General features: G+C 47.5%; 2 protein-coding genes across 3 annotated transcripts; both read right to left on the reverse strand.

The window, feature by feature from the left end:
• Positions 1-22: 22 nt before the first annotated feature.
• On the reverse strand, positions 23-10,515 carry LOC120697062 (probable WRKY transcription factor 63). Of its 2 annotated transcripts, XM_039980188.1 has the most exons (4): positions 9,815-10,515; positions 1,425-2,618; positions 831-935; positions 23-671 (listed from the first exon to the last, which is right to left on the reverse strand). In XM_039980188.1, exons 2-4 carry the CDS (start codon positions 1,769-1,771, stop codon positions 305-307), a joined length of 819 nt encoding a protein of 272 aa, XP_039836122.1. In that variant the 5' UTR covers positions 1,772-2,618; positions 9,815-10,515; the 3' UTR covers positions 23-304. The 2 variants fall into 2 exon arrangements, with proteins under 2 accessions (XP_039836122.1, XP_039836123.1); XM_039980189.1 differs by lacking the exons at positions 23-671; positions 831-935; positions 1,425-2,618 and adding an exon at positions 8,958-9,736 and having other exon boundaries at positions 9,815-9,902; positions 9,938-9,988.
• On the reverse strand, positions 10,516-15,682 carry LOC120697060 (putative ubiquitin-conjugating enzyme E2 38). Its single transcript, XM_039980185.1, has 7 exons — positions 15,558-15,682; positions 15,328-15,439; positions 12,506-12,913; positions 12,372-12,435; positions 12,026-12,165; positions 11,635-11,946; positions 10,516-11,123 (listed from the first exon to the last, which is right to left on the reverse strand). Exons 1-7 carry the CDS (start codon positions 15,569-15,571, stop codon positions 10,788-10,790), a joined length of 1,386 nt encoding a protein of 461 aa, XP_039836119.1. The 5' UTR covers positions 15,572-15,682; the 3' UTR covers positions 10,516-10,787.
• Positions 15,683-17,118: the final 1,436 nt, after the last annotated feature.

Raw genomic sequence — 17,118 nt, forward strand, 5'->3', positions numbered from 1 at the left:
CTCCCATGAATTGTTATGTCTTCTCAATGTTTCGTTTCACTAATAGGTGTCCTTCCGAGAAAAGACAACCTTTCGTGAATAGATGTCCATGCATTCCTTCATACATATACACATGCCATGTAGTTTCTAAAGTAAAGAGGTTATTTAAACCCAATAATTCCAAATATTTTAATCTAGCAACCATCACATCAGGACTTCGATTATTGGAATACTATATAAACTAAGAGCCACAAAAATTAAGGTACTAATTTTAGTTGCAATTCAGTTGATCCAGCAAGCACCTAATATGACCTTCAACGTGACCTTAGAATTGAACCATTTCCCAGATGTCTGAATCCAGTGGCACATCTGCGAGTTTCTCGAGCAACTCCTGCATATCTTCTGTCCATTGTAGTGTAGCAAGCTCATTCTCTAGTATTTTGTGAGATCCAGTATGTGGAGACACTATTTCCTGTGATCCAATAATGCTATCCGAACTCATCATTGCACTTTGGGGAGTACTCGTCTCAATGATATGGGGCGGAGCAGGATCGGTGTTGGCCTTGCAAGTGTGGTGGCTATAGTAGACAACTGTGTACATCACAGATTCAGTGGTGTTGTGTTCCTGTTGCTGCACGGTCTTGGTTGCCATGCAATTCTGCTCATGCTTGTATGCGCACCTATAGTAACACCTGTTTTGTAGTGCTATCTATTAGATACCTATATGAAAGCTGGTAAAAACTTAAGTTTGCTGTTACTTAATATGTGTGTGTGTGTGTGTGTGTGTGTGTGTATATATATATATATATATATATATATATATATATATATATATATAGGCAAATATTTACCTTTGGTGCTTTGAGTTTTTAATGGTCTTCTGCCCATATTTCCTCCATTGGTGGCCATCATAGTGTGGAACAGGCGTCATATATGATGTTGAGTCACCATACCTACTGCTTGAACATTTTTCCCATAACCATTATTACTTTTTTTTTATTCGACGAACTGTTCATTAAATTGATAGAAAAAAACTTGAGAAGAAAACAGATAGGGCATTCAACAAGACCCTTTATATATGTGTGCCTGAAATATATTCTCTCTCTTTCATTTTATACTATTGGAACAAAGAAGAGTCATGTTAGGATGCTACTTTACAATAATGAACATCTATTTGCTGTCGATACAATGTGATATAAAAGGTGAGGCCTTGGCTAGCTTCCTTTGCCATCCATACAAGAAATTAAATATTGGACAAGGACAAAAGCCGAAATAAATTCTTCTAATGAACAATATAGCTAGTTGCCTGACACTTTAGGAAAAGCTTGTCCTTTCTAGGTAAGGTATCCTATGGCATATTAATTAATATTCATGCATATGCTTGAAGGCCAACAAGGTGAATCAAGTATCAGTGTATACATGAAAATGGATAGTAATTCACATACCTGTTTATCCTAGATTTCTTCTTTGCACAAACCTTCTTGCAATCAGAAATATTCGCTGCTAACCTCCTCCTGTCTATATCGATCATTTGCGCTCTGTGGTGAGTCTGCAGCTCTGATATCGCCTTACTTGTGCAATCTTGAAGGTTGCCAAACAGCTGGGAGACGAGTTCCGACCGAAGGTCGGCCATCATTTCACATGCCGGCAGAACGATGGCCTGTAGCTGGGCAACAAGTGATTGCACTTTGACAATCTCATTGATCGCCGGCTGGTGGTCACAGGCAAAATGTTCGAATTCATCAGCACAAGTTGATGAAGATTGGGGAAGATACCTGGTATGAAGCTTCATGCCTCTACCACTATTGGCAGCCTATATTGCTGCTTACTTGTTCGCTCAATTTTGTGAGAAGTTGTTATCTAGGCAGATGGATTATTGTTAGGGGATGAGTAACTGAGTAGGATCAACTTAGTTTGCGTGTGTATATATAGGAGAGCCGCGAGAATGCATGGACCCTACCAACTTGCATGAATATAAGCTAGCAACTAGCAATCCTACATGTGCAGTTAGAAAGAAAGTTCAAATGTACAAGGTGAGGGTTCAGACTTCTCTATCTATTACTTACACGAGCTAGATGTGTGCCATGGGCGTGTGAATTGGTTATTATTAGTTCACTGTTGATAAATCACTGTGCCATGAGAGCTTCAAACCAGTCGATGTCATTAGTGTTCAACACTTCAGCGTCTATAAAACCTTAGGCAGTGACTAATAAGATGCACATATATACTAGTTTCACTGATACTTGATTTAGAAACACAATAGAGGTGGATATACCCTCATTGCACTGCTTTATGTTCAGACGAGAGGTTGCTGGTGGACAAAAAACTGGGTGGTGGATTATCTATATCGAAAGTTCACACCTGCCCGTTACAACCAGATTAAGTACAACTGGTAAGCCTAAGCTAGAATTGATGTCGGCATGTGCCAGAACTTCAAACAGGTCTTTGCCGTTTTTTTCCATCGTCTGTACTGTACAACCTTGGCCACTGATTAATCGAATGGAATATTTTATTTACGGGTGGTATACACCAGTACTGTTTTTTAGCTCATTGAGCTTATATACATCAGCACCGTTATTTTCCATCGTCTATACAATCTTCTTCAGAGTTTTGGTCTGATCCATCCCCCCTTGAAAAACCTACAAACCATAAAAAAACAGTTCGAGTTCGTTCAAAAAAAATAAATAAAAATAGTTCGTATGTGAGCTGGGAGAAATTGTATGGGCATGAACAGATAGATTTGTGGAAAAAAAACATAATTCCTGAGAGGATAACATTCTTTTTATTAAACACCATCAATTAGAATTCAAACTCAAGGTATCTAGCCCTTATATCATATTGATCTGCCTGTAGCGGCAAATTGCAACCAAAGTCTCGGGAAACGCAGATGATTCAATTATCTCAACGATTCCTAAAGAATGGATCATCACCAGCACAAAAGAATCGAGAGAGAATTCTCATGCAGGAGAAGTGGAAAGCAAACAAGTGATTGAAATTAATCGATGGGCAAGGTGACTTGAGCTTATTATGGGCCTGTTTGGTAGGGCTCCGGCTCCTCCAAAAACAGCTCCGGCTCCTCCAAAAACAGCTCCGGTTCCTCCAAAAACAGCTCCGGCTCTGCCTTCTCAGATGGAGCGGCTTCTCTGGTGGAGCTGAAGCCGTTTTAGAAAATGTTTGGCAAAATAGCTTCACTTGTTAGATTGATGTGGAAGCCGCGTGAAGCCACGATTTCATGGCTCCACCTTGCCTGTATAAGCCGCCGATGGCTTCAGAACCGGCTTCACACGTGAAGCCGGTTACAAAACTACCATTTGGGAGGGCTTCGCCTGGAGCCGCTCGTGGAGCCGCTCCCGAAGCCCTCCCAAACCGGGCCATGTATGGTGGAAGGAAAACATAGTCAAAATCTCTGTAGATACTAATGTCGGCAAAATGCAACGAATGGTAGTAGATATAACGTGTAATGACTACTTGATACTGAAGTTTTGTCTCTAGCACTCTCTAATTTCCGCACGGACAAACGTATCGCCTTTCAATTTGACTAGAAATTCAGAGATAACAACAAGCTGAAACATTCGGGAGGCACCTCTGATCTCAGTGACGCAACCAAGGTGACGCGGGCTAGCTTTGGCCACCATGACGATTGGGAGGGTTTTACATGTATACCGTTATAAAATGTGGCTCCGACATCCATACTACTAAAAAGTTGGTGACACTTCTATATCATCGCGTTTTTTCGTTTTGACGCCTGTATCATTCCGTCCACTATCCGTTAGCAATTAATAGATTTAGGGGTCTGACATGTGGACCTAACCTAGTAAATTGACCATTTTGTCCTCCCAATCTCTACCTCACGCACTCGACAGCAGGACACAACTCCAACTCACCCTCGTCGTGGCCCTTCGCGCGGGCGCAGCGCCGAGCAGGCTCCACGCCGGCTGCGCCCGGGGTTGCCGCACGGGCTCCGCCGGGGGCCGCCGCGCCGGGGGGAGGCGCGTGCTAGGCACCTGGGGGCGCCGCGCCAGCCGTATATGGGGTCGCCCCCTCCTGGCTCGCGCTCTCGCCCCTCCATCGCTCGCCTGCAGCCTCGGATCGCTGCCGCGGCGAGGGACGCCGGGGCGGCCACGCCGAGGGCGGCCGGAGCGGGGTCGCCGTGCGGCTGCGGCAAAGACTCCCCATGGCCAAATCATCTGCAGACGGATTAATTTGAGGTGGCCGCGGCGTGGACTCCCCATCGTTCGTGCCTCAATTGTTGGGATCAAACTGAATTAACTCAGATTACTTGATGAGAATGGTGTAATTGGCCATGAGGAGGCCAGAGAACGGATCAATTTGAGGCGCATATGGACTAGGAGCTCGAATTTCGGAGAATCATGGAAGCTCGTAGTGGTTGCCTCGGCCAGCCATGGCAGAAGCTGCCGCTGAGGTGGAATTCGTGGCCATGTGCGGCGGCCGCGGAGCGGGCCTTGCCCACACGGCCACGGCGGAGGTTGCGGCCCCACATGCGCCGTGGCGGCGTTGCTCGCTGCTCCAGCACATGCGGGCGGGCACCCAATTTTTGGCACCCTCCGTTAGCACTGCTTCCATCCAAAATGGTACAGAGGTCAAAACAAAAAAACGCGATGAGGTGTCTTCGAATTTTTTTAGTGGTATGTACGTCGGGACCATCTTTTGTCATGGTATACATATAAAAGCCTCGACGATGGGGGAGCAACGTTCAGATGCATCAGCCATCAGGTGCAAGTTGTGCTGCTGAGAAATTGCTTTGACACATACATGGGTCCAGGCCACAGAGCCTTCCGCATCTGTTGAAGGATAGGCCTTCGGTAGACGCTTGGAGAGATTGATTAGCTGATTCAGCTACGTATAACGAAGCAACTGCATGACGGCAACAGACAGCATTCTACAGGAGCAGGTGTAATAGATTCAGAAAGTTTGTGCCATGCTACTGTAGAAATGAGAAGGAGCAGAATACTGGTAGTAAAATAGAAGTTGCATGAGCAGCCCTGACTACCAGCCTCTGCTCCTTAACCGCAGGAACGGAGGCTACTGCAGCTGCCTCTGAATTTTTCATTTGACCAAGATCCCGAGCTGTGTATGCAAACTGATGATTCTCTGCTAAGCCCAGCCAGCACGGAGGTCTGAACTCTGTACCTGACAAGGGCCCTCCGCCTGGAATCACGCGGAAAAGGAGGTGCATAACTACACACCACTACAAAACATGTGCCATTTGGTGGCATTTTAATATGCCTGAGGCCTGGAAAACACCTTGTAAAAGTTTTGAAAACGCCACACACCTGTGACCTTCCCCTTCACTGATGTTCTTAGCGTTCTCAAGGCATTTACAGAACACCTCAAGTAGGCATTTTCAGAGAATGCCTCAAAACATTTTCTAAGGTCCTTAATATCAAGTAATACAATGCTCTGAAATTTACATATGGTGCAAGGAACCTAGCTCTACAGCCAGTGGCGGAGCCAGGATTGAAACAGGGGGGGGCAATTTAGATCAAGGGGGCCACACCTTGTTAATGAGCAATATTAGCAACGAGATTATGGGGTTTTATGTGGAGTTGCAGCAACGTTAGGGGGGGCCTGGCCCCTGCCCGCCCCCCCTTGTCTCCGCCCCTGACTACAGGCAAGCCGCTCTGCTAGAGCAGGGTGCTACAGCTGCAACAGATCGGCATCAGCCAGGCCTAGATTTTGTTTATGAGCAGGAGAAGTGCACTATAACTTTGAAGTATCTCCTCGACAAAAGGGTAAATACAGGACAGATCTATCTAAAATTGCCGCAACATACACAATTCTCTCCATTTGGTGCAGACTGCAGCAACACTGGTTTATCTGACAAGACCCATCTTGAGCTACTGACTATTATATGCTGATCAAGTTTCAACAGACAACAGCAAAAACAAATATTTTCATTGTTCCCTGACAGGTATTACAAGCGATCTGAGACTACTCAATTTAATTGGGGACAAACCAGCAACAAACTATGAGGTTCGTAGAAGCAAACTATTACACTGTTTTGTGGCATGTGCATCACAGGGGGAAAAGTAGTGAGAACTATTCAGGATTCATAGTCATAAGGCAAATTCTTTTTTCTTTCCTTTGCTACTATATAAGAGGAAGGAAAAATATACTTACAAGGCTAGAACTGGCCAAGTTATTTTATATAGTAAGTCCAACAAAGAATCACAACTAAGAAATAGCAACTCCTACATCAACCTAGCACACAAACCATTAACCATGGGCACCAGCTAGTTGAAATCAAGCATAGAAATAAGAGTTTAGCACCTAAATCTGCTACCGATGAATTGACCTACTTCATTTGCTAAGTGATGTTCTGCACACGACTTTTACGACCTTGTTTCATTGTTGAAATTTAACAGCATCAACAAGCCATGCGCTGCCTCTATCTCCTCAGGGATCCACCCTTCCGCTGCATAGTTCAACAACGTTAGCATTGGCTTCCCTTCAACACGGAAAGCCCCAACCTCAACCACATCACCCTCGCTCATGCCATTCTGTGTCAAGAAAGGTGCCCACTCTTGCATAAGGCGGTATTGCCTGGCACTATCGATGTACTTGAGCCTCATATTGTAGGAATACCCATGTCGATCAATGGCCTCCAACTCTAGCCCATCCTCATTGTCCAATTTATGCACATATCTACGCTCCTTTGGTGTGAGAATGCTCATCAACGGTGACTCCATGACCTCCCGAGGTGAGAATTGCAGGCGGGATTGGCTCAAGCAGGAATCAGTGGCAGTTAGAGTCTTGGCAAGAACTGGTGTCACATCGGTCACTCCCAAGCATTGAAGCCCAGAGCTCAAGCTCATGAAAGATCGTGTTGGGGTCTTACGACTAGAATGAATTGTCTTCTTGCGACCACGCCGACGAGCACCGTTGGCTTCTCGCGTAGGGGAGCTCCTCCTTGTCAGTTCCTGGGTTCCTGTGAATGGAGCTGAGGGTATTGCTCTGTTCTGATCAACAGCACCATTGCTGCCCTCACAAACTACCACGGCGGCCAGACAGCTCCTCTTGATCAGCAAACATGCATCCTCGCCATTGTGGTGGTGATCACACTCCACAGGTTTCTGAACACGCAGAGACGACAATGCAATGTCCAGTGCAGTAACCTTCCAGTCTTGGTGCAGGCCACCCAAGCCATGGACAGAGGCAGCGAACATGGAAGGCCGAAAATTTTCTTCTGTCTTCTCATCCATGGCCACACCAATGCTCCCCCACGGCAAGTGGTGACCCTTCTTGCAGATGGCATTACCCCCGTCCCTGTTGCCTGCCAGTTCTTGCACAATTGGGGATGACGTGGCAGCAGCAACTGCATTGGCGATCGCCTTGCCATTCTCACGAGCTGCGGCGTTGGAGGAGCGCAGCTTCTTGGACGCCCAGATCATCTCGCCGTCGAAGTCGCGCCCGCTCTTCTCGTTCAGAGGAGGAGGAGGTGCTAGGGCGGCCAAGACGACAGTGTCTGGTTCATGCCCGGGCTTTTCTTGGTTTCTTGCATCCACGGCGCCGGCGGCGCAACTTCCCATCAAGCGGCGATTCTTCCATTTCTTGAACGACGACGCCAGCAGCGGGAACCGGGAGCCCGCCACGTTGCCGCCGCCATCGCTCGCGGCCGTTCCCAAGGAGGTGGCGGTCATCTCGATGGATTTGCCCAGTTCTTACGGAGAAAAGAGGGAGGAGGGAGGAGGGAGGAGCACGGCAGATGTTCGACGAAAGGCGTCGTCTGGGGAACAGCGGCCGGGAAAGGAGCAGCGGCAAGTTCTCAGCGCGAGGAGGTGGGGAGGGCTACGCAGCAGTAGTGGAATGGTGAGGCCACATCTTGCGGCCGCGGAGCTTTATGGAGCGGCAGGGTGGAGCGGAGAGGGATGATGGCATCACGTTGGGGGAGAGCGGAGCAGAGGAGAGGAGGGAGGGTGCGATGGGCGATGGCGGCAGGGAAGGGATAGATGGAAAGGCGGCGGCGGCGGCGGCGGGAATAGGGCAGCGAGGATTTTATGGGCCCTGTCTTCTTCTTTTTTTTCTTCTAAACTCGTTTTCTTTGTTTTTTTCCCCTTCACATTTCACCAACGGTCTCCCATTTTTTTGGGAAAATATTTAGTGCAGAGTATCTACCAATATAATCAAGGTGTAAATCTCCCCTTTAACGTGCTGCCTTCAGTTAAACGGCAGCTGATTCTAGATTAGAGAGAACGGAGAGAATTGGAGATCACGAGACATGAAGTGCCATACTAACCACCTCTTTTTCTTCAGGGATGAAAAGGAATCAACAGTTCAACATCGTTTGACCCACTCGTTCTCTCTGCTTAGATGGGAATAACGGCAGAGCATCTTGGAAAACAAGTTGACTAGCGAAAAATAGCAAAATTAGGATAAAAATCGAATTCAACCGTCTCTCCAAAATCATCTCCTCACTATCTAGCTCGGCAGCCTCCGCTAGCAATCTTTCACAAGGCCCCTCCGCTCGCCATCCCCTCACCCCGCGTGATTCGTGGGCCTCCGCTCGCCATTCCCTTATCCCACGTGGTTCGTCTTCCTCCGCGCCGAGGAGGAGGCCGCCATCCCCTCACCCTGCGTGATTCGTGGGCCTCCACTCGCCATTCCCTTATCCCACGTGGTTCGTCTTCCTCCTGCGCACGCCGAGGAGGCGGCCGCCGTGGCGCGGCGGGAGAACGCCAACCTCACCTAGACACGCCGAGCGCTTGGGGACGAGAACGACGCCCTCTGTCACACGCTGAAGCGGGCCGCCGAGAGAGTCAATTGCAGAGCCTGTTGGTTTTCCTAGATTCTAGAAAATTTTCTATTTTTAAAAAAAAGATTACAATCTTCAAATTTAACTAACATAATAGCTAAGCTGTTGGAGACGCTCTAAAATTCCACTGCAGCAGGAGTAGAATGCCTAGACGCCGTTCACCATACCAAATTACTCGAGTTCAGTGACAGCCCTGGAGCCAATCTGACGGCATATGCAATAGTCGCATAGATTTGACTTCGGTTGAATCCGTTTATAATACACGCTTAGTTTATTTTTGAAGAGGACAACCTGGATGTTCTTTTCTGTTTTGTGATTGGTAAAATTGCCACTAGTTAGGGAATGGAATTGAAATGCCATTTGGTACAAAGGATTTGAAGCAAACAAGAATCCAGCACTGGCGCTAGACGCGGCGGCGCCTCACAGGCGTTTCCTCGAGCACCTGTCGAGCGCCGCCGGACGAAGCATGATCCGCCCGCCGCGGCCTCCCCTCTTCCTTCTTGCCGAGTTCCTCGCGGAGGGCGCCGAAGTCCAGCATGTACCCCTCCACCTCGCTGCCATCCGAGTCGTCGTCCTCCTCGCCCGCGGCGTCCGGCTCCGGTATCTCCTCGCGCGCCCACTCGTCCGGCTCCTCCTCCAGCTCGCCTTCTGAGGTGGAGTACCCGTCGGGCCTCGCCGCCGGGATCCGCCGCGCCATGCGCCGGTAGCCCCGCGCGCCACCCAGGTGTGGGAGCCCGCGGCGGGGTTGGAGCTGGGCCCGCGGGTGGTGGCTCCCAAGCTGCGCGGGCGGGGGCGGAGGCGGAGGCGGAGGCGTCGCCGGCCTACGGGGGAGGCGGCGGCGGAGCCACGCCGCCGCGTGCACATCGAACGTGGAGGCGGCGCGCCGGAGCATGTCTCGCCGCGACCGTGAGGAGGGCTCGGGTGGGGGATCGGCGGATCGCAAGAGTTGCGTTGGCAGTTGCACGGCGCGCTCCCCGACTCGTCCTGTGTATGGACGGCAGCTTGGGAAAGGAACGGGCCTCGATAACTTGTGTTTGGAAACCTAGTAGAAATCCATCTCACCTCGCTGTCCCGAAGAGCGCTCTGTTGTCCTCGATCCTGAGCGCCCGCGGCGGCCGGAGTCGCCCTGCCCCGCGCCCGCAACACAGAGTTGAGGCCCCGGCGGCCGGAGTCCTCGCGGGACGGCTGGGCTTGGTGTCCTTGGCGGGCGGCGTACGCCGGAGAGCGTCGCTGTGGGCGGCGGTGGGTGTAACTGCAAGTGCAAAAGGCAAGATGGTCAATTTACACGTCCAGTCCCACCTGTCAGTGCTCGTTAAATCCTAACGGAAGGTGAACAGAATGTTATACAGAGCAAAGAAAATTTACATGATGGTATAGAAGTGCGAACAAACTTTTTAGTGGTACATGAGTAAATACCATCTTTTTTAATGATACATAGATAAAAAACCCGTAGAAATGTAGTAGAATATACTCCAGATGAGATGACACCTAGCCTAATGTAGTAGAATATACTCCAGATGAGATGACACCTAGCCTAGTTCATACGGTATCGCGTTTACACAAGCTGGCCTAGTTCTTCCACTGCAGGTCACTACGGAGCGCAGGGTTTATCAAGTCATTTTATAATTATGCTTAAACATTTCGGTTAATACAGTATGACTACTAGACAAACAGCACAACATGCTGAAACCACAGGTTCATCCAACAGCTTAATACACGGCAAATCCACTCTGACATCTTGATGCCATGGATACAGGAATTGGTTATGCATAACAGGGTAGATACCTCTTATATAAGATGTCAATTTTCAGATCACACCACAATTAGGGGTGGATACTTCAATACCTAGCATCTAACACCGTCCACTGTTCTCAGTTCAACTCGACGCTAGATGTACCATAAAGAGAACGAAAGGAGAGCTATCTACACAGCATTCCTATGGTCAGGCAAAAGCGGAACCAACAGCTTCATTGGCTTTCCACTCCATTATGAAACCTCAAAAGTTAGAGGAAATCTGCTGCTCGAACCATTCCGTTCAAGCAGCCACCTGCTGGTTCTTTAACTTCTGTGCACGGAACTTTGCTGTGTCGGCGCCCTTCACATTGAACTCCATCAGGAGCTCCTCAAACAGAACCTCCAGGTTGGGCTTGAAGGATGCATTGCGATTGGTGCGCAATGCAGGCTTATTCTGCTGCGTCAAAGCCATGCTGCTACTGCTGGATCCTCCTTCCCCGTCTTGGCTCTCTTTCTTGTTCTCATCCTCCTCAGGGACTTTGGATCCAACCTCATGGCCCTCAATGTAGTATTTGCATGCAGCTAGAATGGCACGCCCACATTCACGGAAGTGGCCTGCGACAAGGTCTTCAAAGTGCTGAAACAAGGAATCACCAAACACAAATACCATCAGATTTCTGGAACCTAAGGTTGCTCAGAAAAAAGCACCGATAACAATTATTAGCCTACTACCTACGCTACTTCGGACACAGAAGTAGGTGTCCGAATACAGACTTAACTTGGGTGCCTGATTTGGGGTGGGGTTGGGGGGGGGGGGGATGTTTGGACATGTGAAATGTAACTTGGACATGGGCACAGTTTCTGAGAAAGAGCACGCTATTTGATAACACAATGGATGAAAAAAACACATCACCACATCAACTGAAAACTGTTGTCTAGCCTGCTACCCAATGTTACTTGGACACATGTCAGATTCTGGCTTAGGTTTGGGTGTCTAATTTCGGCAAAAACATTACACACATGAAAAGTTAATTTGGAGGGACTTGGTGTCCACATGGCAAATATATCAATAGATGAATATCCATTCAACTAGAAACAACTCAACTCTTTTTCAAAGTTAAAGAGCCTGAGAATTTGCAAAACATTACCTGTGGAGGTCTACGAAGTGAGTATAGCATCGTCCTGCATGAGTACTGAAATGTTGTATCATTATAATCCAAGGCAGACCACAGTCCCTCAGGGCTATTGGCATAGCGTTCGTATCCTGGCTCATTAAAGTATGGCTTCTCATTCAATACGAGAGCTTGAATGGAGATTAGGACCTGAAGCATGGTTGACTGAGCTGGATTCCATTTCTCACAAGAATGCCCCTGCCAGGTGCCTAGCAGGCTAAGACAGACTTTGCCACAAGCATATAAATTTGGATTGAGCCTTAGCCCTCCTGAATGGTAGTATACCACCTGCAAAAGCATTACACAAATATTTTTATCAAAATATGGGAGTGTATTAGTGCCAAATGGCCAAAGTTTCAATACTAACTGGGGGAGTAGCAGGATAAGAAGCCGGGAATTGAGCATCAAAGAAGAAAAGGCCATCATGGTAGGGTGTTCCTTGAGGCCCAATCATTACAGCCCTGAGAAGGTCCATTCGATTTTCCGATACACGAACATATATTAGCGCTGCACAACATAACAATATTCAGGTTATGCATCAGATGGAATATCATATCTTCAACTTAATCTAGTTTTTTTTCCCTTAAGGTGCAATTCTGAGTTGCATGGGTTAAGCCAGGAGCTTCAAATTTGAAAATTACAGAAGGATGGGCCCATGAATTTATAGAGTCAATACAACAAGGGTGGCATAATTGCTCCAGCTAATTGCCGACCTGGTAAATCTTTTTCCAAGAGACTCCATTCATGCTGGATTCTTTTTGCCCATTCTTTCCTAGCCTGAAACAGTGTGAACATTCATTGAAGAAAAAGATTTTCAAATGAAAAGCTAATATGCATAAGGTCCCACCTTTCCGACAGAAGCTTTAGCATAATGATGATCTGAGAAATCCTCAACAGTATCAAACTGTTTGAAAAAGTTATACTTCTTAGCAATTTCCTCCTCTATTTCTGACATTGACTTAAATTTGCCAGGCACATCCCTTTCAACTTTCTGCAACCATGGTACTGTAGCCTCCACACCTGGAGGCAGATCTAAATGATCAAATTTATCAGCCAGCAGTTGATTATAGTCAACTGGGTCAAGCTCATATTCAGATCCGTCCTCCTCCTCATTATCATAGCAGCCATAATCATCATCTTCAAAATAGTAATCTTCTTCCTCTTGTTTCCCATACTCAAATTTTAGCTCAGGTCCAGATGCTTCGAGAGATTTATTCTCTGTGCTGGATCCAACTTGATCGTTAGAAGAAGACTCCTGTAAAGCATGCCAATATTAATAATAAAGAGTCGAGTACTTGTATTTTTCACAACAGCACAGGCCCAGCAACCAAGAAACTAGTAGAGTTGCAAAGCCTACTTGGCTACTTGCCTTGTCAACATCACTATTCAAGGCAGGAAAAAGAAATTCAGCATTGCATGGCTTGCACATTTGAGGTATATCCCCAGCCCAATATTGAGATATGAAAAGAACACACCAGAGTGCTCTCAAAAAAAAAAAAGCTGCTCGCAATAACAACAGCAGTAATAATACCTTCTCGGAAGCATGGTTTTTAAAGCGTTAAGGCGAGGCAAGGCGAGCCACCACCGCCTTATCGCCTAGGCAACGCCTAGGCGGGCTAAGGCGGGATAAGGCGGGCTAAGGCGGACTAAGGCGACATCTTAGGCGAGGCGAGCCACCACCGCCTTGTCGCCTAGGCGACGCCTTGAAAACACTGCTCAGAAGAATTTCATTTTTGTCCCTTTAACACTTTACATGGAATGATTTCACCCTACATTGTAAAACAGTCTATGCTGAGAGCAGTAAGCTGAAGGGCCAAAAATGGTCTTCAAGAATATAGACTTCTATTGCATCCATAAGTAGTAAAATGTATTAAAAAGTTCCTCCTGCCCAGACTAACACCTCAAAGGTCACACCATCATACCCCACTGCTAAGAACAACATTGGGCGCTCCCTCCTGGCAACAATGTACAGCTAAGCAGGGACTACAACAAAGCGAAGTAGCGACAAATGCAATCAGTGATTTTGTCATTCAATCCCTACAGGCTACAGCAATATTGTCTTCTGCTTCTTTCCCTATCGACTGATAAGGTGGACGAGAATATACCAAATAATAATCACACTATGGAACATTCGCGCCTTGATTTCTACCTTGAACAATGAGGGGACAGATCATATGGCAGTGCATATATAAGCACATCTCACAAGGGTCCTCTTTATTCAGTCACACCACTAGCTGCAGCTTGAATAACACTACAAGCTGTTTTTATCATGTTTGCACATATGATTAATGGGAAAGAAAAATTCAGTATAGTGAAGCTGTTGAATACTTGAATGTCGACTATAAAAGCATGTCTTAAAGTATCACTGTACCAGTCATAACACCAACGCCTATTCAACTTTACCAACTCCTTTTCTGGAAAACAGTTCGCCTTTTATGAAGGTGAGACTAAATATGGATGATACTTTTCAAAACAGTGAATTACAGCCACTTTTCCAAGCTAAAAAAAAACCAAATCATCTTGACAATGGACAATATTTTTTTTTAAGAAAAAACAACCCATTAGCTGCTCAAAATCTATTGTATTCACAATGTAGATAGTGCATACAAAAACAGGCATCTCAGATCCCGTAAACTTAACATTCCTGCAGTTGTCATACAGCATATCATTTTCTCCTATATATTTATTCTTTTTCATTATAAAACAGTAACTTGGTCCTGGTGACAGCGTCTGAACTGGGTCTTCTGTGGATGATGGTATCTAAGCAAATATGTGCGAATGCAGCAGTGGGATTCTGCAGCTTGCTCAAATAATGTGAACTTTGTATGTAATTTCGGGACATAAGGATACTGTGCATGGTGGATTTTGTATGGTATTGTTAAAGCATTGATTTGTTCCAGTTCAAGTATCTGTGGCAAAATACGAATGAAAGAAGATCAAAACTTTCTTAGTACGAACAATATAGTGCCACAATGTCCACCAAATAGATCATATACAGGTAACAGATCCAATTGCAGTTGCAGAAAGTTACATTTAAACAACGTCACATTCCAATATTAGACTTTAGACCTATGATGGTACCCTACACGCATGTAATTTGAGTAATGGCGACTGAATCAGTCAAAGACAGAGCAGGCAAATGCTAAAGGCAATAGAACATCAGACATACAGAAACCAGACGGTCAAGAAATTGGACCATAAACCCCAAGCAATGGTTGACCAAGGTGACACTAACATCCATCCCCACCCAAAACACACCGCGGAAACGGATACAATTCTACCACAGTATACAACGAAATTGCCCCCAAAACCCAAACAAAACCCCTGCTGCTATACGATCCATCCAGGCAAATTCCATACCACGGCATCCAACCACCAGGAATGAATTCCACCCAAGCCTAAGCCACAAACACAAGGAAAAGCGAGGGTGAAATCAAACGATCTCTCACCAGGTGCGATTTTCCCCGACCCAGATAACACAGCTTCATCCAAAACCCTCCCACCATACTCTGCCGCAACGCACTAGAAGGCGCCCCCCAAACGAACGAGACGATCGCACCAACCGATTGCACGAGAATCGCGAAGATAACGACCGGAAACGCCCAACGGAACGCGCGAACCCTCGGCGCGTAAGAGGCGGGCAAGGGAGAGCGCGGGGGACGCGGGTACCTGGCAGCGCTGGCGCTTCTGCTGCCGCGCGGCGTCCCACGCGGCGGAGTAGTCGGCGGCGCGGCATGACGAGGATGCGGAGGCGGACCCGCTCCCCTGCATGGGCGGGTACCTGCGGAGAGATCAACAGACCCCACGAAATTATCCAAGAGAAAAAAAACAAGAAAAAAAAGGAAGAACGCAAAAAACCCCGATTCTTCGCTGGATGGGGGAGGCGGGGAGCACCGAACCCTGCGGCGTCCATGGCGGCAGCCAATGGCGGGGGGAGCGTCGGGCGGCGCCGCGCGGGGAAGACCACGGGCGGGGTAGGGGGGGCGGAGCCGCGGGTTTGCGATGGGGGAGGAGAAAAGATCAGAAAAGCGAGAGATCGCGGGTGCGCCTTGGCGATTTATCGCGGCGGCACACCCCAACCGCTCGCCGCCCGTCGCTTCCACGCGGGCCCCGCCCCGGATCGCAGCGCCTTGCGCGTGACGCCAGCTACCCGGGAGGCCCACCGGTCAGCGTGAGACCGAGAGGGAGGGAGGCCCACGCGGACGGTGTTGTGTTTTTCCTTTTTCTTTTCGGCGACGACGACGACCCGGGTTCCCGTTCCGAGTTCCGACCGACCATTGCTTGCTATTGCTAGGTTCGGCTGGTAGAATAAATAATATTTAGTTGGTAGAATAAATAGTATTATATAAGAAAAAATAAGTTGAAATAAATTAAAATCCTACTTGGTTTACAAAAGACTCTAGCCCCTCCAAAAAATCCTGAGTCTAAAAAAAAGTTCCACTCTGATTGTTTTCAATAATTAAATGAACTAAATCTCATTAAATGGTGTGTTCAAAAGATATTTTTATTCCTTCTCCCTACATGCATGCGGATAGGGTAGGGGGCAGTAGGTGGAATTATAGAAAAAAAATCTCCTCATGAGGGTCTTCTTCAAAAAAATCTCTACCCTAAAAAAATCCCTAAAAATCACACTTATTTGATTTAAAAGTCCCATAAATCCTAAGCACTTCACAAAAGTCCCTCAAAACCAACAGCGCTCGGCTGGTAGATCAAGTCGGCGAACAGGGCCTCGGAGGCTCTCTCCCTCGGAGGCCGCGCCGCGTCCAACCGCGGGGACGGAAGTCAAGGTGGGGCCGGCGTGTCAGTCGACGAGCGTGCAGGATTGGGTGTACTAGTAGTCCGTACCCACCTGCCCTCTCCGCGTGCGCGTTTCAGCGAGGCCCCGCCGGATCTTCGGCGCCGTGTGGGGGCTGGGGTACTGTGTGGCTCGTCGGGAGGGGCGACGCGTGGCGTGTGGGGAAGACGACCCGGTTAGCGTGGATCTTCGTTGCTGTGTGGGAAGCTTCAAGCTGGATCTTCCCTGCTCCGAAGGGTGTGTACGACAATCTTCCCTCGGAAGCCATGCTGATCGGCTCATCCAAAAGCAGATCATCGCTGATAAAATAAAACATAGTATAAATAAAAATAGAGAGATGTAAATAAAAATATAGGGAGTATTTTTATGATGCCAGTAAATGAAAATAGTTAGGGCGCTGGATGCTAAACTTTAGCTGACTTACTTGGTGGCATGCCAAAATATTAGCATACCAAAAATGAACCAACCAGCTCTCGGTGATCAGCAGGAGCACTATGCCACTATCTTGTATTGGATATCTATAGTTATTACCAATGTCAATGTGTTCGCTATGTTCATCACCAAGAATGATCCGAGGGAGCTCGGAGGAGGAACGAAGAAGCTTCCATTATTACGTAGGATGACCGCGTTTTCGGTCATTATTACGTAGGATGACCGCGTTTTCG

This window comes from Panicum virgatum, chromosome 3K, assembly GCF_016808335.1.
Source record: "Panicum virgatum strain AP13 chromosome 3K, P.virgatum_v5, whole genome shotgun sequence".
In the NCBI taxonomy this organism is placed as follows: Eukaryota; Viridiplantae; Streptophyta; class Magnoliopsida; order Poales; family Poaceae; genus Panicum; species Panicum virgatum.

Coding starts and splice junctions, on each gene's coding strand:
- LOC120697062 (XM_039980188.1), bottom strand. CDS start 1,771: ATGAAGCTTCATACCAGGTATCTTCCCCAATCTTCATCAACTTGTGCT. Junction 936..1,424: donor AAGAAATCTAGGATAAACAG/GTATGTGAATTA, acceptor ATGTTCAAGCAG/TAGGTATGGTGACTCAACAT. Junction 672..830: donor AAAAACTCAAAGCACCAAAG/GTAAATATTTGC, acceptor ACTACAAAACAG/GTGTTACTATAGGTGCGCAT.
- LOC120697060 (XM_039980185.1), bottom strand. Junction 12,166..12,371: donor CTTGGAAAAAGATTTACCAG/GTCGGCAATTAG, acceptor TATGTTGTGCAG/CGCTAATATATGTTCGTGTA. Junction 11,947..12,025: donor CTTATCCTGCTACTCCCCCA/GTTAGTATTGAA, acceptor ATGCTTTTGCAG/GTGGTATACTACCATTCAGG.